This window comes from Cyprinodon tularosa, unplaced genomic scaffold (genome assembly GCF_016077235.1).
Source record: "Cyprinodon tularosa strain WSP-4 unplaced genomic scaffold, ASM1607723v1 ctg90, whole genome shotgun sequence".
Classification (NCBI taxonomy): Eukaryota; Metazoa; Chordata; class Actinopteri; order Cyprinodontiformes; family Cyprinodontidae; genus Cyprinodon; species Cyprinodon tularosa.
In genome coordinates, this window is record NW_024039674.1 from 3,625,948 (window position 1) to 3,652,870 (window position 26,923).

General features: G+C 40.3%; 1 protein-coding gene across 1 annotated transcript; it reads left to right on the forward strand.

Moving 5' to 3' along the window:
• On the forward strand, positions 1–25,782 carry LOC119775986 (rho GTPase-activating protein SYDE1). Its single transcript, XM_038274174.1, has 14 exons — positions 1–400; positions 10,032–10,303; positions 12,534–12,999; positions 13,068–13,403; positions 15,611–15,806; positions 17,544–17,707; positions 19,394–19,507; positions 19,612–19,700; positions 19,796–19,933; positions 20,016–20,142; positions 22,109–22,275; positions 24,112–24,379; positions 24,458–24,733; positions 24,822–25,782. The coding sequence occupies exons 1-14, from the start codon at positions 316–318 to the stop codon at positions 25,007–25,009; spliced, it is 2,886 nt and encodes a 961-aa protein (XP_038130102.1). The 5' UTR covers positions 1–315; the 3' UTR covers positions 25,010–25,782.
• Positions 25,783–26,923: the final 1,141 nt, after the last annotated feature.

The window sequence follows — 26,923 nt, forward strand, 5'->3', positions numbered from 1 at the left end:
GGAGACGCAGCACACACTGCTGCTTCTTCAACTGAAACCCTGACCTGACTCCAGGAGGAGACGCAGCACACACTGCTGCTTCTTCTACTGGAGGACTAATTCCAGAACTCCTGCTTCAAGAGGAGATGACTCAGTGGGGACTTTAACTATTCCTGCTGGAATATTAACTTCAAGCCCCAGGAGAAGAAACAGGACTGGCTCCTGCTTCTCTTGCAGGAATGCTGAATCCATGACTTCTGCCTTAGGGAGAGGCACATGACTGACTCCTGCTTCTCCTGCTAAATTCTGTACTCCTGCAGGAGGAGGAGGCGCAGCATGGCTGAACCACTGCTCAGAAGAACCTTCTCCAGACTGAGGGGTAAAGACAGGAGCCGGAGAAAGACAGACCCCAAACTTAACGGTGAGGATTCTTCTTTCCAACTCTCAGTGGGTCACTGAATGTGTCATGATGGTCAGCTTAAGTCAGAGTTGGTACGGAAGCTACCATGATGTCACATTCACCATCTCCAGCTTTTACCCGGATAAATAAATGCAATCAATAATAAATAATAAAGTCATACAGTGAATGCAACATCTTGATTACTTGAAGCAATTTTCCTCAGTCAGTGAAGGGATCATGTTGAGTATAAAGTTTGCTCATTGTCAGTGAATGTATCATGTTTGTGTTTAACCTTAGTCAGACATTGAATGCATCATGTTTTATTGGAACTTTCCTCAGTCATTGAATGCATCATGTTTTATTTTTGTAACGTAGTCAGTCAGTGAATGCATCATGTCAATTACTGGTAGTTACTTTAGTTGAAGTCAGTTAATTCATCATATTTTTTGTGACTTTACTTAGTCATGGAATGCATCCTGTTTTTTTGTGGTAATTTTTCTCAGTCAGTGAATCCATCACGTTTAGTATACACTCATGTATACTAAACGTGATCATGTTGAGTATAAAGTTTGCTCATGGTCAGTAAATTGATCATGTTTTTTGTCATTTGTTGTTGTTTTTTTAATAAGTAACTTTAGCCAGTCATTGAATGCATCATATTTATTTGAATAACTTTCCTGAGTCAGTGAATGCATCATGTTTTTTGGAACTTTATTCAGTCATTGAATGCATCATGTTTATTTGAATAACTTACCTGAGTGTGTGAATGCATCATGTTGATTAGTAACTTTATTCAAAGTAGTTATTGCATCATGTTTTTTAGTAAAACTAGTTAGTCAGTGAATGCATCATGTTTGTTTATAAGTTTTGTTAGAATCAGTGAATGTATTATGATAGTTGTCTTAAACTATTTAAGATCCTTTAAAAAAAAAAAAAAAAAAAAAAAACTAGACTGCTTGAGAACCACCTCTTTCAGACCCAAACCAAAAACAGGATTCTCAGATTGATGGACTCCTTCTGTAGATATGGAGTCCAAATGAAATAAATCCCTTTTCTTGATGTCACAGGTTTATGTTTCCATGGAGATATGGCTATCCATAGTGTTTAGGAGGAAAACAGCTCAAGATGTTGTACCAACAGACTGATGGCATAATCTCTGCATGGTTCATCCCTAAACCTTATGTAACCAGTATACCTGTTGTAATCTGACCTGAATGTTGTTTTTTTTTTTTTTAAAGGACTTATTGATCCGGTTTCTGATCGTGTTTTCATAGAGGAAACTTTTGCATGGATGGCTGAGTTAACATAGTTACTACAAACTCTGCAAGCAGGATCTGGAAAGGGATTCAATCAGCCAGTGGAGAAATAACCGGAGAAAAAGCGCATGCTCCTTCAGATTCTGGAATCCTGGAAGGATTTTATTTGAATTATTGTGGGCAGTGAAGGTGATCCTGGTTAGAAATCAATAGCAGGTTCTGATTATGCGAACAAGAACCACAGTCTCACATTTAAGCTATTGGATCCTAGGAGTACAGACTCCAGAGCAACTTTAAAACTGTACTTGGGTCATTTAGTGAAGTAGGACCTCCTTCAAAAATGGACTGGATCAACTTAGCGTTTCCTGTCATTAGCTGAATGTGTGTGCTGGGACTTCCTGTTTGTGTCTGGGATGCTGCAGTTAGCTGGACTGATTGCAGAAATCTGTTGTTCCATCTTGTATGATCACTGGTTGCTTCTGTTCACATTAAACCAGGATTTACTGCGTTTAAAGTGGGACTGGGTTCTCACATTTTTAACAGCTTTAGGAGCAACATTTGGTTAAATCATCTCATTTTCTCAGCAGAGTTTTAGATTTACCCTTTGGAGACTTCGATGGAGACAAAGTGGAACTTGTTGCAAAGATCTTTCACTTCTGACTTGTATAAACAAATGCACTAGTCAGAAATAGAACCCAATGAGATGCAACCCAGAACCTGACAGTACCAACATTCTAACACAGTCCAATAGGATTTTGCTCTGAAATTCAGTTTCTGTGTCGTTGTGACTCTAATTAGTGTGTGTGTGTGTTGGGTGGGGGGGGGTGTTATGAATAGTGAATACTCAGCAGTGTGTGTTGAACACAGAAGCTTCTTTCACATCTGTGCAGCTGTTTATTTAGCCCTCCCCCCTTGCACAGTTTAAAATCAGGAACAGATGGACCATTTTTGGATCTCGGGCTCCCTCAGATGACAGGAAGCGAAGCCAGCCTCCGGAGAGTGTCACTTCCTGTTTGGTCCCGGATCTAGCTTCAGGAAACAGTCGTACAGAACCATCAGAACCGTCAGGCAGTTCACTGACTGCAAGAGCAGTGCTATTTTATTCGCCACAGGACATTTGTAAAAATTTTCTGATAAATGCAATGGATGATGAACAGTTTGTACAGGCATTGGAGTTACTAATGGTTGGTTATTCATAATATGTGGTAGAGTAAATGTTTGTGTTGATGATTCTGATTAAATCAATCTGATTGTATTTTAAATAGAACAAAAAAACAAGATGACAAAGCTATGTTGGGTAATTTGCGCTGACCAGATGGGAGTATGCAAACACAAAAAAGATACACAACAAAACACTTAAGCACTGGCTCAGGAATATCCCAAGTAAATAAATAAATAAAGGAGTAAATGCAGGAGTAGGTCAGTGGAAGACCGCCTTAAGGAAGAAGTGGCCTCTAAATGCCAGACCAGAAAATGTTTTTCTTTTTATGTGTTTAAGATAATGTTTTTTTTTGTGTCACGGAAAATCTTTTTCATGGTTTATTTATTATAACAATCCATATTTTACTGTACTCTACACATGTTAATACAAAGTTAAACTTTTTGTAGTTTTCAAATCATGTTTTTGGCTGTAGGATTGTAAAAAAAATTATTGGTCCCATTGTTTATTGTATTTTTTTTTTTTTTGTCTCAGTTACGATGCAGAAGCACAAGTACAGACTAACTCTTGCTGTCCCAATTCTCTAATATTTGCAATCTTGTAACCTTCACATTTGAAACTTTATGTGCACTTAGGCCAAGTACAAACTTTCTAGAGGGTGTTGTGGGAGTTTTGGGACAGGGCCAATGATGGCAGAGTAAAAGTGCACAATCACTGACAGGCAGGCTGCACTTTTCTAGTTACTAGTTCATCTTCACATTCAGCTCTCTGACATCCTGAGTGATGGAGGTCAGGATGAAGAAGGAGGACTGCACCAGCACATTGTAGACAGATCTAATGAGGGTGATGTCATCAACAAACTTCAGGAGCTTGATGGACTCTTGACTGGAGGTGGAGTTATTGTGGTACAGGGGGAAAGGAGCAGAGGACTTGAGGAACCTGGTGCTGCTGCTCCTGGAATCAGACATAGTTTTCCCAGCTTAAATGTGTCGCTTCCTGTCTAGCCGGAAGCAGCAAATCCAAATCTGACTAACTTTTTACAATTAATGTTTACGAATGGAGGGAAGATGGAGCAGGAGATCAACAGGCGGAGTGGTGCGGCATCTGCTGTGAAGCCTGCGCTGTACCGGTCCGTTGTAGTGAAGAGGGACTGAGTTAAAAGACAAAGCTCTTGGTTTACCAGTTGATCTACGTTCCTACCTTCATCTATGGTCATGAGCTTTGGGTCATGGCTGAAAGAACGAGATCTTGGATACAAGGGGCTAAAATGAGTTTTCTCCGTAGTGTATCTGTGCTCTCCTTTAGAGATAGGGTGAGGAGCTCAGTCATCAGGGGAAGACTCAGATTAGAGCTACTGCTCCTCCATGTCCTGAGGAGCCAGTTGAGGTGGCTCGGGCATTTGGTTAGGATGCCTCCTGCCCGCATTCCTGGTGAGATGTTCTGGGCACGTCCCACTGGGAGGAGACTCAGAGGATGACCCAGGACAAGCTGGAGAGACTATATTTCTCGGCTGGCCTGGGAACACCAACGGTGAAGCTGGCTCAAGTGGCTAGGGAGAGTGACGTCTTGGCCTCTCTACTGAATCTGCTGACCTCCAAGACCCGAACACTGATAAGCGTAAGAGGATGGATGGATGGAGTGCAAGTTTGTTTTCAAACAACATTTTTGAGATCTACTAAATAGCCTGCCTCATATGCAGAGGTAACTTGTTACAGAGCAACAACAGAAATACTCAGTCACCTCATAGTTTCCTCTGATTTTGGAACAACCAGCAGCTTCTGGTCTGCTGAGCTGAGTAGGAGCACTGGTGGTGTGGTAGGTTTGACAGATATAATGGCACAAGTTCATTAAGAACAAATAAAATAACTTTGAAAATGATTCTCAAATCTGTAACCAATATCCAAAGAGGCTAACACTTGAGTCAGTGGGTCAAAGAAGCCAAACTAACTAAGCTAAACTCTTCCATTGCTGGATCATAGACATTTAACTCGTCTTACGTGAAACCCAGCAGAGACAGAGATGATGGCCTGTTGGATTGTAAGATGAAGCGGAGACATGTGTTAGGGATCATCTTCAGCTGTTTATCTAACAGTCCACTTGTCTCAGCCTAGATTGGGTTAAAACATAAAACCTGAGTGACTCTCTGCAGAGATTGGAGGTGCCAACATAAAAGGAGGTCCTTCATAAAAGGGAAATTAAACCTGCTGGTGTTCCATTTCTACACTGGCACAGTTTAATTTGACCAAGAGTGGAATAGTTCCAGGTCTTTCTATTGGTTAGAAATGTTTAACTCTTTATTTAGTCTCAACTGTAACCAATAAAATAATCAGAACACAGGAAGATGGTGTTCACGTTTCACACAGTGAGATCCCAAACAGATAAATACATTAGAGACACCAAGAATCATGGATAAATCCCATTCAACAGAACAACTAAGTTTATTCATGTAGCTCAGTGAGACAGTGTGCGCACTGCCTGTCACGAGGATCACACTTCTACAGAGATGCACAGTGTTTTTCAGAACTGAGAGCCAGAACCAGGCTGAATATCAACTAACTGAGGGTTTGAGAAAACAAAAAGCACTGACCCAGGAGTAGTTTCTGTTTAAAATAAGGGCTGAGAGCAGCAGTAGCTTCTTTAGTGAATTTACCCAGGACAGGAACACGTATAAGCAGAAATTCAGGGTAAGGTGCTACTTGTATGAGGAGGAAAAAAGAGAACTAAGAGAAAACAAGAGATGATAACGTGGAGTGGCAGAAATTACAGTGAAATTAATTGGCCTAGTCACTTACGTGGCTAGAAATAACACCGAAAACCATCTATTCATCTTAAAAACAACCATGCCAAGTGTTCCTCCTGATAGTGATCAATCACTCCTTTTAGATCCTAGAAGGTTTTTGCACCGGGCGCTACAGCATACACACATATTTTTGTGCATCATTTGCAGACAGTTTATATCATGGAATTGGAAACTTGAACTATGGTGAATATTTTGCACCCATTACATACCTCCATTGACAGGACAGAGAAATCAGAAATCCTCTGAAGCTTTAGGTCATTCAACAACATTCAGATTTTGTTTCCCCGGACTCGTCTCTTATCCCTCCTGAAAAATCATGTTTTGCATTTTTTACTCTTAATCTTGGGCTTTTTATTTTTCTTTGTGAGTTTTAATGACTTGCTCAACTTCATTGCTTCCCCCATAGACATGAAATAGGTTTAATGCAAAATATTGTACCTGCGGTCATGTGTTCACATGGTCGTTCAAAGTTAGTTTATTAACAGAGAAAAAATAAATAAACATTTTAATCTGTAGACCTTTGCATGTAACCAGGGTGAGCTACTGGTTTAAAAATTCGTAGCTCATGGAAAATACTTTTCCCCCCTTTAAATCTGCAAACAGTGTTTTCCACTCTTCACAATTCCGAGCTGCTCTGGCTTATTGGGCATCTACACATGCCTCTGGACAGTAATTTTCTTAATCCTTCACAGCACTAGATAAGCAAGCCTGGTCACCTTAATTTCAAGCCAATAGCTCGACAGTCCTAGGAGGAGATTGTTTCAGTTCAAAATATATAAAAGCCTCCAAAACGACTCTTGACTTAAATTGGCCGACTTCCAGATGGTTGGTTCTTCTTGGACATACCCCCAATTGATGTTTTTGTTTAAGTTTCTACTTGGATGGCACTTCTATCCACTGGTTAAGTTCTGATGTGAATACAAAATTAGCTTGATTTGAGTCATTGTCCAAAATTATTCGTCTCTTTGGACTTAAAAAGTCAGCGTAGCAGCAAACAAAGTACTGAAACTGTTTGATCCACAGTCTGTTGCTAAGCAGATCTGCTGCCATGCTGCAGGTCTCTGGCATGCAGAAAGCATTCTCCAACTCGGTTCCAAAATCAGAAATAAAACTTCTAAAAAAAAAAAAAAATTTTAATGAGCTGTAGTGACACTCTACACTATGATTTTCCAGCTGTAATAACAGCACAGATATGCACAACAGAGGTGCTGCAGAGCAAGACTACCCCAGTGGTTTTGCTTGATTTCCAGGTCTGTACTCCTACTTATTTCTGTCCATTGGGAGCAATGACTGTTGCATGTGTGGGTTTGTTATAAGTTATAGTTCTCTTGAAAAAGTTTACTAAGAAAGCAAACAGTGTTTGGTCTAAACCAAACAGGTGGACCAAAGGACATCCCCAGTATAAAGACTCGGTTGTAGCAGCATTCCCTTTTAATTCCATTGGAATACAGTTTGGTTAATTTCTGTGTCTTTTCAAGTCTGCAAAAAGCCAAGTCATTTGTCAGGAGAGAAATTAGATGCTTTCAAAGTATAGTTAACCTTCACAGCATTTTGCTGCTTGTGTCAAAGTGCTAAATTAGACAGCTGTAGGAGAAAGAGTTGAGCAAGGACAGCTTTGAGCCTAGTTTGCCTAGTTTTAAAACTAGTGGGGGCATCTGACATTTTCATTAGGGTGGCCAGGCAGAGAAAAATGTGCACTGAAGGGTGGAAAACCAAATCATGGTTAGTCCACTATTTTCACTATTTTGGTTGGATGGAAACTTTGGAAGCTGCTTTCAGATCTAGTTGGTTTCTTCGCCACATGGTCTTGATGAGATTTATAACCAAGAAGCTTGTCATATACAATCAAACCCAGCTTCATCTGGATGGGGCCTAAATTAAATGATTGTTTATCTCTGCTCTGTTTGCTGAAACCCTCCGTCAGTTGTGGCAGAGGGCCGTTCACACTGTGTCTGGTTCTGCTTCTGCTGGATTTTTTTTTCTTCTTCATATTCATGGGAAATTTCCTCTTCACTGTCCCTGCATACATACTGGGTAAATTACACTGTCAATAAAACTATGCAAGGAACTCTCTACTGTCATTATAGGTTCATCCAGGAGGCGTGCATTTTGCAGGTGTTCCTATTTGATGCATGCAAGAGCCTGGAATAAAATCCTCTTGGTTTCCTTAGAAAAAAATATTATCAATATAAATTATTAAAATGAGCCGACTCTGTACCTTCAGATGGCATTGGTGTTATATAAATAAACCTAATTAAATGTACTTGAAACTTAATTGCTTAATTAAAAGGCTCCCGTGCACCTTGCTGACAACCCTAAGAAATGTAATTTTGTATCAGGCGTTGAAGCAGGTAGAATCATAACCTTGCATGACACTAGTTTAAAGGTGCCCAACTCCAAAGGTGTGAAACATGTCTAACAGAGATGCACCGACAGCAGTAACCTTTAAGCCGTTTAGGGGTACAAGTACTCACATCTCAGCATTGGCTAAATCAGTTTTAATTCCATGATTATAAAAAAAACAACAATTTCTTGATCAAATTGTCTGCGATGGACTGGTGACCTGTCCAGAGTGTACCCCGCCTCTCGCCCATAGACAGCTGGAGATGGGCACCAGCACCCCTCGTGAACCCACTTGGGACAAGCGTGTCAGATAATGGATGGATGGATGATCAAATTGTTTTTATGAGTACTTCACTACTATCTATGGCCCAATACCAGAATCGGTGCATCCTGATGTCTAATTTAGTGGTACTAGCATGTACAGTTTATTGGTAATAAAAGCTGACATCTTTTTTTGTTTTCAAAACCTCTGATTAGCATACTTAGGTGTCATTACATCAAGTCAAAATAAACAAAACAAAAATACTTTCTGAACAAAAATACCTTACCAAAAGCCTCTGGTAATACTGGGATCTTCACTATCCCTGTCATTACATCTTCAATTTTATTGTGCGGGTTACTTCTGCCTGTGGTACACTTCTGCATAGGTGGAGCGATCTTACAGTCTACCTCCCATTAAATGCTGGGGTCTTGTCAGCGAATGTATTACTGAGCTAGTGAAATCTCAACTGGCATAAGCTGGTTCCAAAATGGCATATACCATACACCTAAACTGGCATGCCAGGTGCCATGTCACTCACAAATATGTTAGAAACCTGCAGAGGCTGATGGTGACCCATAGGCTTGGATCTTGGACTAACTGTCCTTATGATCACAAAGCTGGCCTGAAGTATTCACTGCTAGAGCTGTGCTGGAGGATTGCAACCCTGTGTGTCTGCAATTCTGATAGCAAAGCCTCAAAGCTCCAAAAAGGTCAGTGCCATTATCCGAAGAAACAGACAAGCCATTCTGTTACAAGAGCTGAAGCTAATCAAAGCTAATAAAAATAAAGTGTGTAGATGGTGCTTTTGATTGCTGGCAAGAACTGGGATTACGGTGTGTCACGGACTTGCATGGTGTTTTTTTTAGCTTTTTTTCATGAGCTGCAGAAGAAATGGGGATTGATTAACTCAGATTTCTTCAGATACCTGCAGGCTAGGAACTTTGTTAGAACACTTTTTCATAAATTGAAAAGTGCCACACTGGATAAATTAGATCAGTGTCTCAGAGAATGTACAGTCCAAAGCAATGGATTGTACATTCTAATTAATTTTGAGATATTAGAAGTATAAAGACAAACAAAGTCAGATAGATTTAAAAGAGAGTGGTAACATGATATTGGAAGGAAAATAACAGATGATACATGGGAAAGGCTTTAAATCTGTGCTCCCTGAATATTGGACATTGCCTCATACAGCACTACTCATGGTTAAAAATACACAAAACCTTCCCAAATATACCAACAATTGGTGGGATGTGTAATCAGGCAGACACAGATCGTTCTCATAGTTCTATAGTTTGTTCCAGGCTGCAGTAATTTAGGAGTAAAATTCAAAATGGTAAAATCAAAAATGTATTGGATGTACTTTCCGTTATTCTGGGTGCATCAGAAGAGTTTGTCAGATAGCAAAACTTAAAGCAACCTCTTCTATCCATGGAACTCCTCTGTACAAAGCAGCTCATATTGTTAGTCTGGAAAAAGAAAGAGGTCACAACTTTAAAGGCCTGGATCTCTTCGATGACTGATACCCTACATCTGGAGAGGATTCAGTACATTCTCATTGATGATACGGAAGAGTTTGAAATAACATGGAGCCTAGGGATTTCACTTATAGAAGAAAAGTACAATCAGATCTTGTTAAGTGAACAGTAAGAAACACTTTGAGAGGTTGGTTAGAGGGGAATAGATTATACCTATGTCTATTTTTGTATTATTGCACTGAATCCTTTCAATTTAAAATATTTGAAGAGAAAAAGTGTGTTTACGATTTTTGGGTGCTAATAATGGTGAACCGCCAATGAAGGATACATTTAATTAATGTGTGTTTGCTTTAGAGACTCCAGTCAGCTCTGCCACCATCCAGTTATCTTCATCGCCATCATCACCATCACTGATGACCCCTTCCAACTCTATAAATGCATCCCAACCTGAACCAACCTCACCTTCCAGAAATCATATCACAGTTGCTAAGAAACAACAATGGGCGAGGCAGGGAGCCTCAGCTTCCCCTTCCTCTATGAGCTCTAGCCTCCCAACATCTGACCAGTGGTCATCGTTGCCTGATTGTCCCAGACAGACCTGGAACGACAGCGCTGTGCACGACAAGGTATTCTGAAAAAAATATTTTTTTCATTTAGACTCTATCATGAATACACAGAACATAGTTCTGGTTCCTCCTGAATATAAAAAAAAAGCACATTCCGAGAGTTTAAAGTCAGGGAAGTCATATTAAAATGTCAAATCATTCTGGCTTAAACATGTATATAAATGTACTCTTTATCTGACTATATTGTCCCAAAATTTATAAAATTAGTATTTAAAAAAAAAAATCCTGTCTTAAAATCTGTTTTAGTTATATGTTGGTCTGTACACCTAAATTCGGCCAATCATATATCAATGGTCATCTGTCAATAAAGTGTTTTCGGTCATAGCGTCTTGATTCATATGTTGCAGCTAATATATGCAATAGTTTAAATAAAAAATAAGAATAATTTACTTTACCATTGAGTTACACTATATTGCCAAAAGTATTTGCTCACCCATCCAAATTATTGGAATCAGGTGTTCCAATCACTTCCATGGCCACAGGTGTATAAATTCAAGCACCTAGGCATGCAGACTGTTTTTACAAACATTTGTGAAAGAATGGGTCGCTCTCAGGAGCTCAGTGAATTCCAGCGTGGAACTGTGATAGGATGCCACCTGTGCAACAAATCCAGTCGTGAAATTTCCTCGCTCCTAAATATTCCACAGTCAACTGTCAGCTGTATTATAAGAAAATGGAAGTGTTTGGGAACGACAGCAACTCAGCCACGAAGTGGTAGGCCACGTAAACTGACGGAGCGGGGTCAGCGGATGCTGAAGCGCATAGTGCGAAGAGGTCGCCAACTTTCTGCAGAGTCAATCACTACAGACCTCCAAACTTCATGTGGCCTTCATATTAGCTCAAGAACAGTGCGCAGAGAGCTTCATGGAATGGGTTTCCATGGTCGAGCAGCTGCATCCAAGCCATACATCACCAAGTGCAATGCAAAGCGTCGGATGCGGTGGTGTAAAGCACGCCGCCACTGGACTCTAGAGCAGTGGAGACGCGTTCTCTGGAGTGACGAATCGCGCTTCTCCATCTGGCAATCTGATGGACGGGTCTGGGTTTGGCGGTTGCCAGGAGAACGGTACTTGTCTGACTGCATTGTGCCAAGTGTAAAGTTTGGTGGAGGGGGGATTATGGTGTGGGGTTGTTTTTCAGGAGCTGGGCTTGGCCCCTTAGTTCCAGTGAAAGGAACTCTGAATGCTTCAGCATACCAAGACATTTTGGACAATTCCATGCTCCCAACTTTGTGGGAACAGTTTGGAGCTGGCCCCTTCCTCTTCCAACATGACTGTGCACCAGTGCACAAAGCAAGGTCCATAAAGACATGGATGACAGAGTCTGGTGTGGATGAACTTGACTGGCCTGCACAGAGTCCTGACCTCAACCCGATAGAACACCTTTGGGATGAATTAGAGCGGAGACTGAGAGCCAGGCCTTCTCGTCCAACATCAGTGTGCGACCTCACAAATGCGCTTCTGGAAGAATGGTCAAAAATTCCCATAAACACACTCCTAAACCTTGTGGACAGCCTTCCCAGAAGAGTTGAAGCTGTTCTAGCTGCAAAGGGTGGACCGACGTCATATTGAACCCTATGGATTAGGAACGGGATGTCACTTAAGCTCATATGTGAGTCAAGGCAGGTGAGCAAATACTTTTGGCAATATAGTGTACGTTCCAGTGTTCACAGGGATGGACGTCTCTGTCTTCTGCAGGCGTAGAGCTAACACAACTGGCAGCGTTGCGAGGCAAGGGCTCAAACATGTACGGCTGTAAGCCTTCTACACCAAACGAAGCTTCTGCCGCCATGGTGTCCTCTTCCACAACAACTTTGGCCCCGCTTTACTCCTCTAAATAAAAAATGTATGACAGAGGAGACTCATTCATGACCTCCGACACAAAACTCTCCTCCTCTTTAATGTTTCCGCTGTCCATAGTAACCAATTTAGTGCTACTTGGTCCCAATATAATTTCCCACTGGGAACCTACTAGCACTAAGTTACCAACTGGTTAGCCTGCGAACCCCCTTGATAAACGACTAATCACATTCACTTTTTTCACTCGGGCACCTTTCGACTTTCAAGAATTTGGAAATGCAACGGTTGGAACAGCCGTTTTCCTAGGACTTTAAGTCATCCCTTCTTTCAATTTAAGCCTTTTAATATGGTATTTCTCTTCGCAGTGTGATTAAGTCTTGTTCTGACCTGGTAATTGATTGTCTTCTTTCGTTGCACCTTTTTCCCCTTAGAGATTTCAACCTGTGTCGATGTCTTCATTTGCTGAAACAACATCAACTAGAGATACGATCAACACGCCATGCTTTCTAGTTACCACCACAATGCATGAAGTCTCCCAGTCTGCAGGGGCCCCCACTGATATTTCCAACCCTGGTGTTAGTACCAAACTTTCAGGCCAGCGATCCTATCTGCAGAGCCTGGATCGGAGTAGCCGAGCATGGGTGTTGTCCTCAGGAAAGTCGCAGGCTGCAGATGATGTCTGCAGTCCTCGGGAAAATGACAGCAGCAATATCTGGTACAATCCTATCCCTGAGGAGGAAGATGGAGAAGGTCCCCCTAGAGAGGAGGAGGTATGGAAAAGAAGGGATGAGAAGATGGCGGTTGTTCTCAAAGGAGAAAGTTGTAGCAGTGACAGTCCACAGGATGCCAATCCAAGTGTCAGTCACAAGAATGACGAAATAAAGGAAGAAATCCCAGGTAAAATGTTGTTTTCCACCAGTTGCATGGTTACAGTGGATTGCTCATTGATTATCTGTCTCTTTCAGACTCCCTTCCTTTAGACTCAAGTCCCACCTCCTTGAAGAAAGGGGGAGGCACTGGTAGCGTGATGGAAAGATTGAGGTCCCCCGGTACCGTTAGAAAGCTTTCTTTAAAGATGAAGAAGCTTCCTGAACTGCGGCGGAAACTCAGCCTACGTTCACATTCCCGTACCCATCGCCAGGCCAACAACAGCAGAGAAGGTGTGGATGAGCCAGCCGATAAGAATGCATCCCCAGTGCTAGCAAACCAGAATGTCATCAGCAGATATCATCTGGACAGCTCCACACCGCCACGTCGTCCACTAAGACGGTCATCCAGACAACGCTCTGCCAGCAAAGGAGGTCTATTCCTCTTCTTGATTTCCAGCAGTCTAGGCACATTAAGCACTATGCTGCCCCCTCATTACATTACTATTAAAACTATATCGGGATAGAGATAAAACTCTTATATTTTCCAATATATTCCTTTTTTTTTAAACAAACTCAAACAAACCACATTTTTTCTTTTGCGAGACTCCCTGTCCTATTATTGTTTTAATGAAAAAGAATTGTACCAAAAAGAAGTCAATTCAGTAAACATGTCCTCTCTATCTACCCTAGAAAGGACACTGTAACATTTCACAAAAAATGTTTCAGGGACGCCATAAAACTGAAAACATTCCCAACTCTTTCCCAATCACCTTAGATCCACTGTTTAACCCACAGTGTCCCAGCCTATGTCTTTGACAACTTGACATCATCTTGCCGTGAGACAACTAATAAAATATTCTTCTGCTCTGTTGTTGAAACAATAGAGTAAAGGTGTATTCCTCTACTTTTTGTTTTCAAAACATGCTGCCAACGTTTTTTTATTATAGCATTAACAAAACTAAAGCATTCCATTTCACCAAAAGGAACACCTCACATAAGTGTGTCTTTCCATAAAGGTATAGTGGAGGATAGTTCTTTTTCCGGGTGGATCATCAAAATAAGTGGTCTTCCTAATTGTCAATCATTCTAATGAGATGCTTACATAAGGCTGTCCTACATGCTCTTCCCCATATTCCCTTACCGGGGGTGAGTCTGACATAGTGGAGAAATTGCAAATCTTCTTTTGGAAAGTAAGCGTGAATCAACTATGTTAAAGGAACTTTTAAACAGAGCGTGCAGGAGGACAAATGGGCTTGTTCATGCTCTCGCATGCGGTTAATAGGCGTTCCCTCTCGGGAGTGGGTACAGGGTTGTACTTGTGCTTAATTTTTTTTCAGTGGAGAGGGCAGGTCTTTTCAAACATTCACGAAAATCCTCCACTATACCTCTGAGCTGGCCTTGGCAGCAGCATCAGCCATTTAATTCCCATTCATTCTCACATGAGTGGTGACCCACAGAAAACCCACAAGATACCCAGTCCCTCTGAGTTTAAAAAGCATCATTGAAATGTCACCAACTACATCTGCTCTTGTCCTGCATTCTACACCTTTAAAGGCATCAGCAAAGTTAGAGAATCAGAACAAATGACTACATTTTGAATTCTTGCTTCCTCTAAAAGGAGGTATCTTTGCCTTTTCTTCTAAATCTCTGTTCAGTGTCACATGGATTATTTAAACTTCAATGTGGACAAAACCTCCCCTATAAAAACAAAAACATATTGGTATATTTATGTCTGTATGGGGCACACAGTGTTTATTTTAATCTGTAAATTCAAAACATTCCTGTGGCTTTTTCTTAAGTTTTTTTTTTTTGGAACACATGCTTAGGTTCCTGTAATCAAATGTTTTCTCTGAAGAAGGGGCTCATGCAAAAAGAAAAAGACCACCATGCCAAAAGCAGGCCTCAAAGTAGGTGAATTAATCCCTGATGTTAAACAAACCATATCTGTATTTTCCCTGTTGGGACATTTAACTAGCTGTTAAATCACTTGAAGTGTAGAGGACAGAGACACTTGGTTTAAATCTCCAGACATCTCAAAAGTTTTTTCGGTGGTGAGTCTTTAGTTTAGCAACAACTGAGCAAATGACTTCGCATTTACTGTCAGAACTCTAAAATGGTAAATTGTATTAAGCAATTAAGGTAGAGTAACAAGGTTAAGCTGATATGGTTAATAATTTGACTGGAAACTTCTTCTGGCAAACAGTTTATTATCTGAGCTCTAGAGATGATTTGGCAGAACCGCACAATCGGAACATTTTAAATTACACAATCTGCTGTTGACAGGCGCAGCTTGTTTTTAATAGGAATTTCAATTTGTAGAGTTTTGCTACTAACTATATTCTTGGGATTTTTTGAAACTATTTTAAAAAAAATCCTATAATGGTCAATGTAGGAGATCATTTAAAATGTTTTTTTTTTCTTCCGAATATTATATCAAGTCAAAATCTTAATTCTTTACTAAATAGTTGGAACCTAAAGAGCTAGTATGGATGAACCAGATGCTCCTACATGTACAAGAAAAAAAAACAGCAAATTGCAGAATTTAAATACCATATCCATGAATTAATTGATCAACCTGCTAATATAAATTCTCCATCAAGAACTCTGCGAAAAATAAAATCTTCTTTTTTTTCAACCAGGTTATCTTAGTGATGGCGATTCACCAGAGTTGCTACCCCGGCAACAGGGTGCTGACCTCACAAGGCTCCAAGAAGTTCCATGTGATCTTAGTTCGTTTCGCCTGTATGTTGGTTCAGATCCACCACGATGCAGTCAGCGTGTGACGGGATTACTGACTGTCCATCTGCTGGGCCTTGAAGACATGAAGAATAGCAGGTAAAACTAGAGCTGAAAAAGATATCATACTGGTCAATGTATTCATTCAATTCAAGTATGTGTCCATAGACCTTCTTAAAGTCATATGGAATTCATATTTAAATGTCAAATCATTCTGGCTTAAACCTGTATATAAATTAACTCTTTATCATATGATATTGTCCCAAAAGTTTGACAATTTCACAAAAAAAATCCTGTCTTAAAATCTGTGTTTCACCGTATTTTTATGCAGGCCAGTTAGTTATACGTCAGCTTGTACACCTAAATTCGGACAATCGTATAACGGTCACCTGTCAATCAAATTTTTTTTCGATCATAGCATCTTGATTCATATGTCGCAGCTAATATACGCAACGGCTGAAATAGGAAATAAGAATAATTTACTTGACCATTGAGTTACGTCCCAGTGTTCACGGTGATGGATGTCTATGTCTTCGGCAGGCGTAGAGCTAACAGAACTGGCAGCGTTGCAAGACAAGGGCTGTTTTTCAATATGCGCTCTTGAGCATTCTCGTGTGCTCGTGACATGTCATCAGCCTCAGCCCGAGCACTGTTCCAATTGCCGAGAACGCCAGACCGAGAACGCACCAAATCCCCGGATGTTGTTCTTGCCCTCTTTATCGAGTATGCATCAGAGAAAACTTCTCCGTTCTTGAGATTGACAGCTGTCCCAGCATGCACTGCGGCAGCAGCAGCTTTCAATAGAGCGCTCCATTGAAAGTTAAAAGTTCTCTTTTCTGTTGTTCAATAAAAGTACGTTTTAAGATAATTTGAGGCGAGAATATTATACTTTAAAGAGACACTATATGGTCCATTTACCGATTTAATGCGTAATAAAAAAAAAGATTTGTGAAGTTGAGAGCACCGTGGCAACCACCTTAGCTCCAATGTTAACCGCAGCCTGTCTGCAGCAGCCCTCTCTCGGCATAGCTTAGTGTGAAGGACCACTGACTCTGATGGCAATTTTCTTTTTTGTTTTATTTGGCAAAATCTTCATTTGATTTATCTGACTGTGTTCATTGTTATTCCCCCTCTAAATGAAAAAAGAAATAATTTATTATTATCTAGAGACTATTAATAACAGGAGGTGAAATGCAGCTCTAGATGAGCTAAGTGTGTGGTAATGTCACGAGTACGCCTCTATTCCAATTGACCCAGATTTGTGCTATGTGCTCCCGTTCTTTCAGAGTGCAGACTTTCCTGTGTTCTTCTCAAGAACATACTTGGCAAGAACACAAGTCTGTACTCGCGTTCTAGTGAATTGAGAAAAAGCCATGGGCTCAAACAAGTCGGGCACCACTTGGGAGAATTCGGAAATGCAACGGTTGGAACAGCCGTTTCCCTACGACTTTAAGGTTTACTGAGCAAAGGACAGTAATGGGGGGGGGGGGTTATCTCTAGCATCGTCATTGGTCAAGAAACACAATACAGACAAGGAAGCACAGAATATCACTTCTAGGGAGCAATTTAACTTAACCAATTAATATGCTTGTTTAAAATTGATAAAAATAGGAAAAGAATGTAAGATATAAGAAGGTTTCTCTAATGACATAGAACTTTGACTCAACTGTGCCCCCTATGAAGTAGGAAACGTCCAGAATTGCTGTTAGGAAGGTTTAGGTTTGGGTGTTTCTATACCCAAACATCTCTCATCACTTAGTAGACATGTTATTCTGCCTCAGGAGTTCAGAGTTTTTAGTACAGGTAGTCCTCACTGTCTGTTATTTTTGGCCCTAGATCAGAGGACAGTAAAGAGATCTTCTTAGCCATCCAGGTTGATGGGGTGACAAGAGCCAGGACTGCCCTCTTGACCCTGAAAGGCCCCAACCTGCCATTAAATCACACCTTTCACCTGGACTTGGAGAGGGCCCGGCAGCTCCGCATTGTAGTTTTAACACCAGGTAAGGAGACCCGATTTAATTTTGGCTGACAGCAGAAGTACCAGATCACAGGTTGGACATGTCTGGGAGATTGTGTGTTTTAAACACAAGCTATGCTAGCTTGAGAATTTTAGCTGGAGAGACAATTACAAACAGGTTGGGGTGAAATATTAACCTCGATAACCCAAAAAGAAGACACTAGGTCCAACAGGTAGAGTATAAGAGCCTTTCACCAGCAGTCAAGCTAAATTTAAATAACACCAATGTTCACTAGCATTTGCTTCCTGTGAAAAAAGGAAAATAAAAAGAATAAATCAAACACCCAGACAATCCTCAATGGACAATCCTTCTGCACTCACATTTATTCCAAAATATTTCACAGTGTGAGAGCAGTGGAAGTAGCACTGCCACACGCTGGTGATCATCCATAGTGCTGTGGAAAGTTGGTTTCTGTGTAACATTCTACCTTTATCATTGTGTGTGGTGTGTCTGTGGTTCTTTGCCATATTTGTATTATATGTAGGAGATAACTGTATTGTGGAAAACTTTGCTTCTAACTTTATTTTAATTTTACAATATGGTTTGAAAACCAGAGGGTATAAATCAATCGGAAAAGCCAGACTTGGACTCCCTCTTGTGACTCAAGTTAGGCACAACAAGTCAAGACGAGATAGCAGCTTAAAGTATGTGCAGAAAGCTGTTGGATAAGCTTATTGGGGGACCAGCTCTGCCCAAGGATGTCCCCTGGACAGTGCAGGTGATAGGAGAAAGAAGTATTGCACGAAACATAATGTCTTCTACCCCTGTGCCTGAAGTTGTCTCAGAGCTCATTGAAGTTAAATCCTATTAACATCAAGGGAGAAGAAGTGAAGGTGGTTGAGTAGTATAAATACCTTGGTGTTGCTGAACAACAAACTAGACTGGAGACATAACTGTGAAGCTGTGTACAAGAAGGGACAGAGCAGGACCTTCCACAAAACTGTTGTGTAGAGTGCAATCTCTTCTGCTGTCATCTGCTGGGGTAACAGTATTAGAGCTAATGACTTAGAAAAGCTCAACAAGGCCAGCTATGTTCTAGAAAATCTGCAGATTATTTCACCAAGAAGAATTCTTCATAAAGTGAAGTAAATTATGGACAACCACTACAGAAGATCCTTCCTGCGTACAGCTATCAACACCTACAACATCTGTTTAAAATAGGACAAAAAACAAACCTTATTAAAACCTTACTGCAATATATAATTTCCCTTTGGGATTAGTAAAGTATTTTTGAAATGACATGAGTTTTAATTCAATGATAGATTGCTGCATCATAAATACAGAAGTGCTACAGTGCTACCACAGATGCTCTCTTCCAGTTGCTGTTGTACTTAGATTAATCTTTGCTGCTCCCAAAAGGTCAAGTGAGTAATTGTTCACATACACACTACTGGTTGCATAGGTCCTTGATCTGCTCCAGAATTATTTGCACTGTTTGAATCAGTTTTGTGTCTCACAGATTTTCATAAAATGTACAAATTTTTTACCTGCTCTGTAAGTTCTTGTTTCTACAATCATGCTTATTAAAGTTATCCAATTGTTCTTGTTTCTCCCTTTTATCTTTAACTAATTTAACCTTAATTTATTCTTAAATAAATAAAAAAACAAAACAAACATGTAGCTCTTATTAGGAACTGTTTGTTTCATGACTGTTTTTTTTTTCTGCAGCTCCTCTTCCGGCATTTAGCGGGGTCAAAACAGACATTCTTACTCTTCAGAGTGGTCCAACCAGGAACCGAGTGTGTTGCTTGGGGGGGGTCTCCATTCCACCACTTTTTAAAGGTGCGCGACAACCTTCTGCCTGATGATTAATCTGCTTTATAAATTGCTGAGACAAAATTATGGTTCAGTTGAGCCAGAAATGTTAATGTGCATTTCTGTTTCAGGGAGTCGTTGTCAGCAGCTCTGCTTAAAGCTGGAGCCCAGAGGTCTTCTCTATGTAAAACTTTCTCTGCAGGAAAAATGGGAGACACAGGTAAATTAGATAGAGATATATAGAAATGCACAAATACTGCTATTACAGAGTCGTGTGACCACCTAGGAGTCACTGGTGAACCTTTGTGTCAGCAGCATGGAAGGGATCCATCAACACCTTCTAATGTGTTTGGGGTTGAGCTCCACCACCTGGTGGAGAAAGAAGGATCTGCATCTCCAGTTCCTCTGCTGATCCAGAAAACAGTGGCAGAGATAGAGAGACGTGGACTGAAGGTGACACTCCCATTACTATCTGAGAAATTTCCTGGACACAGGACACCACCTCAAGAGGTAATGAATTCTGGGTTTCTTTTAGGTGGTGGGTCTGTACCGATTGTGCGGTTCTGCCGCCGTGAAGAAGGAACTCAGAGACGGGTTCGAAAAGAACAGTTCAGCTGTGTGTCTATCAGAGGACCTCTATCCTGACATCAATGTAATCACAGGTCAGTGAGCAGAGCCAAGGATCATAGCCCGGTTCTGGAGTACTGAACCTTCTAGAACTTCTCGTCCAGGAGACATAAACTGATACAGGCCTGAGTACTGCATCTGAAGTAGAATTGAACAAGACTAGATGAATAGTTATTGAGAGAATCATTTTTCAAATTAGATTTGTGTCTGTAATGCTAGATATGTATTTTTTTGTAATTTGTAAATAACATTTTATTACATAACTTCAGGTTCCTGAAGTTATGCGATAAATTATGAATACAAAATAAAAAAACACACACCACATCTATTTACAAATTCAAAAAGGCTCCTACATATACAAACCATTAAATTAATGTAAACAAATCTCATTAAACACTCAGATAAAACGACAGTTCGACACAAATCAGGTTACATAATATAGTATACAAAAGGCAAAAAAACCTGCTCTCTAATCCACCCCACGTACTCCTTGTATATCTGTACAGCTCAGAATAAACATAGAATAACAAAAAGTACATGTTGTTGCATTTCTTCTAACTAAGTGGTGCTGATGTATTCCATTTTCCACAGAAAAACATCTTTGCCAGTTTGGCACAAGTATAGAGTGAAATAAGTTCAGCAGAAAAATAATGTTGGACTTTGAACAAAACTCAGATGATCGAGCTTTTTACCAGCATTTAAACGCACCATGTACACAAGACTCTGGAAGCTTTCTGCTAGTGTGTAATGTCTCTCAAAAAATTTCTGCAGTCGTAACCTGAATTGTGTGTAACTGTCATTCTGTCTGTGTATTTTATGTGATTTGCGTACATGAATTTAATGGTTTGTATACAGAGGTGGGTAGAGTACCCAAAAATTGTACTCAAGTAAGAGTAGCACTACTTAAACATGTTTTTACTCAAGTAAAAGTAAAAAGTAGTCATCCAGGAATTATTCAAGTAAAAGTAAAAAAGTACTCAATAGAAAGACTACTTGAGTAACTGTTGGATAATAACATCAGATTTAATGTTTAGAAATGATGCTGGCAAACAGACCTTATGTGCAAGTTTTGGCATTTTAAAGATTCAATGCATAAAGAATACAAATAAATGTCATCAATATAAAAGAACAAATTTGTGCAGAAGAAATACTTTTACCTAATTTATTTTGAAAATAAAATGTAGAAAACCAATCCTTGTTAGAACAGGGTAACAAACTTCCACTGTAAATATCTGATGTTTACTCTATGTTTACCTGATTTTGGAATAGTTCAATTTACCTAAAGAGGACAAAGCAGCTAGATTGGCAGTACAGTACTTTACAAGAAAGTAAAAGTTAGCAGTATGGCACAGTAAACCTACTCCTAAAAGTAATTAAAAATATATATATTTTTTCCACATAAATGTAACTGAGTATATATACCGGTAAGTAATTACTACCCACCTCTGTTTTTATATGCAGGAATCTTTTTGAGTTAGTAAACATCAGATTTGTGTATATGCTTTTATTTTGAATTCATAATCTCATTATATTTCTAATTGTTTTTGAACACCTGAATTTATGCACAAAATGTTATTTACAAATGACAAAATATCAAATCAAGCATTACAGACACAAATCTATTTAGAAAATTTTCTCCATAACTGATGGACTCATAGACTAATGATTTCATGTAGTTTCATTGAAACACTGTCATGGTATAACTTGTGACACCCAAATGTTATCTAAGTTCATGTTTAATCTAATAAGAGTGAACAGGACTGGAACCTGATCACTGATTGCTGTACTTGGTAATCTGACCGTTCACTGGTCAGTGAAAGAAGATTTAGTTAACACTTGACTTAAGTGATCAAGACTTTAACTTGACTTTATTATCCTGTTTTCTAAATGACTATTTTACTTTTATTTTGAAGTGCTTTAGGACAATATTAGCTTTGAATTGGGGCAATATAAATAAACTAAGTTAAGCCACACTGAATGTAACCGGTTGTTTTTGTCTAGGTATTTTGAAGGACTACCTGCGGGAGCTCCCATCTCCTCTAATCACGAGGACTTTGTACCAGGTGGTCCGAGAGGCCATGATGCTACGACCCCCACCTGAGACCCCTGACCCCGAAGTGGCCCAGTGCACTGTTAAACTTCTATCATGTCTACCAGAACCTGAGAAGGTAACACTGAGTAGTACAACTATTACTCTTGTTCTAAAGAACACCTATTCAGGGTGATCAGTCTGAGTGTGAATCTTAATGGTGATAAAGATTCACCAATATTAATAAGTTCATCTATCTCTGATGATTAGGCTGATGGATGCCCGGCTTTCGTCTACGTATCACTGTGTCTAAATCACTGTACACCCTCTATCTGTTCTAAAATGTATTGGTCCTAAAATGACCTTGTGTGCAAATATAGAATCCACATGTCATTATTTATTTAACAAAGAAAGTGTAGAAGGTGTAAACAAGATTAAAGAATCATTTCTGAAAAGAATGTCAGGAAACAAGACTTTACATTGTGACTTACTGCATTTGAGATATTGTTAAGAGCTGTGGTATAGGCCCTATAACCCGCAGAAGTAGAGAAATGAAAGGTAACTCAATTTTTTAAGGTTTTAGTACATTTTTATGTAAATGTTGTGATATTAAAGCCTGGATGAGAGCAGAAAAGGGGAATTTCCATTCAGGTGTTTAAAACAAACTGAAATACTTTGAGTTGCAACCTCTGGTGTCTGTTCTGCTCTCACCTTCATTCACTTTGCTTTCCTCTTTGATCAGCAGATCCAGACTTGGAGCAAGGCATGGCTTGTCGCTACCCGATCCGTACCGGTAGCACGATCCGTACCATCAGCTCATTTGCGCCTGCGCGAACAGAATAACTTCCGGGTCGCCAAAAAATAACGTAATTACGGTACTGAAAAAACTTTATTTATATCCTTAAATAATTAAAGAATACTAAACTACATTGTAAAGACAATATTGAAGACTTTTCTGGAAGAAATGGATGCTTTTTAAATTCAATCCATTGTATTGCTTGACGTCATTTTTCTGGAATAAAAATCCAAATTTTCGGGAAATGTTCCCTTATCAATGAAAAACTGCAGGTCACGAAATGTAGCAAATGAATCCATTGTGGGATCAGTACTGCTGGAGTGCATAGTTAAGAACGGAGTAAATCAAATATTTAAACAAATTTAAATATATACGTTGTGTGACGTATATTTGTGCATGCTCAGAACAGTCAAAGTAACTATCACAAGGCGATTGAACTTTTTTATGTATTTCTGTTTTTTATTTTTAGAAAATGCAATATTGACGAAAATACAAAGATATACAAAAAGAAACCCATGCTTCTAAAAAATACAAAAGAATAAATAAGTAAGAAAAAGGAAATATTGCCACCGGAAGTTATTCTGTTTGCGCACGCGCAAATGAGCTGATGGTACGGATCGTGCTTCCGGTACGGATCGGGTAATGACACGGCTCACCTTTCCTTTCTTCAGTATAATACTTCTGGACTTTTTTGAGTCTGAGGCTGAAGCTGTCAATGCTCACTGCTGCCACTCTATGGTTTACGGGGGAACTGTTTGTTCTGTCAATTAATGTTAAAGAATCCTTAAAAAAATTCCTGTATCCAGATTACGAGTTGGATGATCACAAAAATTTAATGGATTGGTCCTTGGACTGAGGTGCACCTTTGGTAAAAAATATTATTAAAATCTGTTCATAGCTTTAAAAGTTATACTCTACACAGACAGACAGACACGCAAACTCAACTAAAAACGTAACTTCCTTGGCGGCGGTAAAAATCAAAGCCAAAGATGACATTCTAAACCTGCTCACAGGATTGGGAAGTTTGGACTTTACTTGGATTAAAAAACTGGTCAGGAACTTTAGCCGTGTCTTCAGTCTGACAGTCAGGAGTTCAGGGGATTTAGCTTCTAAGTCTGAAAAATAATTATTTGATATCAATTACTGAATAATTCTCTCATTAAAACTTTCCTCCCTCAGGCCACACTCTCTCTCCTGCTCGACCACCTCAGCCTGGTAGCATCCTTCAGCTCTTTTAATAGAATGACACACCAGAACCTGGCAGTTTGCTTTGGTCCGGTACTCTTGACACCGACTCAGGAGGCTTATAGCGGAGGAGCAGAAAGAGGAGCAAGTAGGTCGGGAAAAGGAGCAGGGAAGGCTTTTGGTCCTGTTGAAGACATCACAAACGCGGTTGACTTCAAACGCCATATTGAGGCCTTGCACTACCTGCTCCAGCTTTGGCCAGGTGACGCCCTGCAGTCTCTCACTCATTGCTGTTTCAATTAAAACTTTTATATTTTACCATCCTTATGTTACTCCTCAGTGCCGACAAAACGAGTTCCAGCAGACGACCCCCTTCCTCCATGCTATCCCACCCTCAGCCAGCCTCTCCAGGTCCAACCAAGCTATGGATTGGGTCTCCTCCCCAATGCTGGGGAGGAAGTGGTGGTTTCACGGCGAGGGCGCGGCGGATTGCCCCGGCTGGAGAGTCCACCATCCATCAACAGATATGCTGGGGACTGGACTGTCTGCGGGCAAGACCTTCTGTCCGAGTATGAAGCCGACTACGATGAGGTGGCAGGAAGTGAGAGTGAAGGAGGTAAAGTCTTTACAAGTAGTAAGGTTTAGACTCGAAGGATTCAAATGGAACGAAATCCCACAGGTTCTTTCTGCTCTTCTTGTTTCAGGCAGCAAAGAAGAAGAGGAGGAGGAGCACAAGAAAGCCTGGTCATCAGGAGCAGGAGGAGGTCTTTTTGTGGATGAGTTCATAGATTTTGATGCTCCGTTTAACTGTCGACTCAGCTTAAAGGACTTTGACACCCTGATTCATGATTTGGACCGAGAGCTTGCAAAGCAGATCAACATCTGTTTGTAGATGTGGTGGGAAGGAACAGAAAGATGAGGAAAACCAAAGGGAAGAGTCCAGGATTGATCTGATTTTCAATCAGCTAAAATTCAGATTCTAAAATTTGGTTGTTTTTCCAAAAGTGTTGGAGGACCTTTTCAGCTTTAAACTTTTATTTTGCACCTTTGAAGCCATCATTTTTCATAGATGAAGAGAGCAGATTCCAGACGCCATCGCTCTGATGCTTGCAGTCTAGAGTCCTGCTCTGAGAAAGCTCTGGCTGCAGACGTCGCCAAGTGTTTCTCATTTTCACTAAACCCAGGTCCCAAGAAAGCAAAGCAATATTTGGGGTTACAACAGAACCCTAACCCCAACTCTTAACACAGATCACACTGATGCATAAAGTCACCATTTTATACATGTTTTTTTCCTGCCACTCCATGCAACACACAGAGGGGGAAGTGGGTTTTAGTCTTGAATGTTTCTGAAGTGTTTCCACCATCTTGAGGACAGCATCTGCAGCCAGGAGTTCCTGAAGGCAGAGGGGAAAATGTAGGGGATTTCAGGGTTTTGCCGGTACAGTTTTTGTCACTGTGAGTTTGTTTTTTGTTTGTACTTGATGTTTATGGCAGTATTATTTTGTTTTGTTTTGCACGCACTCAGTGAGCACTTGTTTTTTTTATAATTATGTTTTTATACAAATGATGTAACCAAAGATTTAAAGCACAGCTCATGTTAGAGCAACCACAGCTGCCTGTTTTTATTCCAAAAACAAATAATAAACATTATTATTATTAATATTATTGAGATGTTCATGACTTCACCCTAGGATATTACTATGGTACAGCATCTTGATCATCCATCCAGCTTTTTTGTTCCGCTTGGCTGGGGTCGGCCAGGTCCACCAGGTCCACCGCCCAAGGTATTCCCAGGCAGGCCAGAAAAAAAAGCTCCTCCAGTGTGTCCTGGGTCTTCCTCTGGTTCTCCCGGTGGGACACGCTAAGAAAACCTGACGAATCCAGGAGGCATCAGAACCAGATACCCAAGCCACCTTGTCTGGCTCCTCTCGATGTGGAGAAGCAGCAGCTCTACTCCGAGCCCCCTTCCGATGACTGAGCTTCTTTGCGGGAGAGCCCGGACACCCTCCGCGTAAAACTAACTTCAGACGCCTGTATCCGAGATCTCGTCCTTTCTGTCATGACCATAAATGAGGGTAGGAAGTACAGTAGAGAGGGGCCGTATGGGGGGGAGTTAGGAAAATGCCAATGTCTGAGGAGGGCCCCAAAAGATATGTTCCGCTATATGATTCAAATATAATACAGTGACCCCCTCATGAGTATATTGACACAGTGACAATGAAGAAGAAATCAAATGAACAACAAAATTTGTAAGTAAGCAGCAGTGTGGATAAAACGTCCGTGGTTGAAAAATGACGCACCCCAAGGAATCAAAGTGTGGTTTTCAAAAACAAAGTAACAAAGTAAGCAGAAAGTGGATATAGGAGTCTTCCTTTTTATTCTGCACACCTTTTACTTGCAGTACCAGGCTGTCCTTTCATCCGCAGAAATACTCTAACTGGTGAAGCTATTTTGGCATGGTGTGGAAACAATAATCATATCCTGAATGTCAACAAAACAAGGGAGATGATTGTAGATTTCAGAAGAAACAGGAAGAAGTTGCATCCTATTAACATCATGGGTGAAGACCTTAGTATTCACCTGGACAACAAACTCCAATTGAGACACAACTGTAAAACCATCTACAAGAAGGGACAAAGAAGTACCTTTTATGGAAGCTAAGGTTCTTCAGCATTTGCGGCAAGTTGTTACATATCTTCCTTATGTCTGTTATGGAGAGTGTGATCTCTTACTCCATCATCTGCTGGTAAAAGCATCAGAGCAAATTACTTGAAATAGCTCAACCAGCTAATGACAAAGGTCGGCT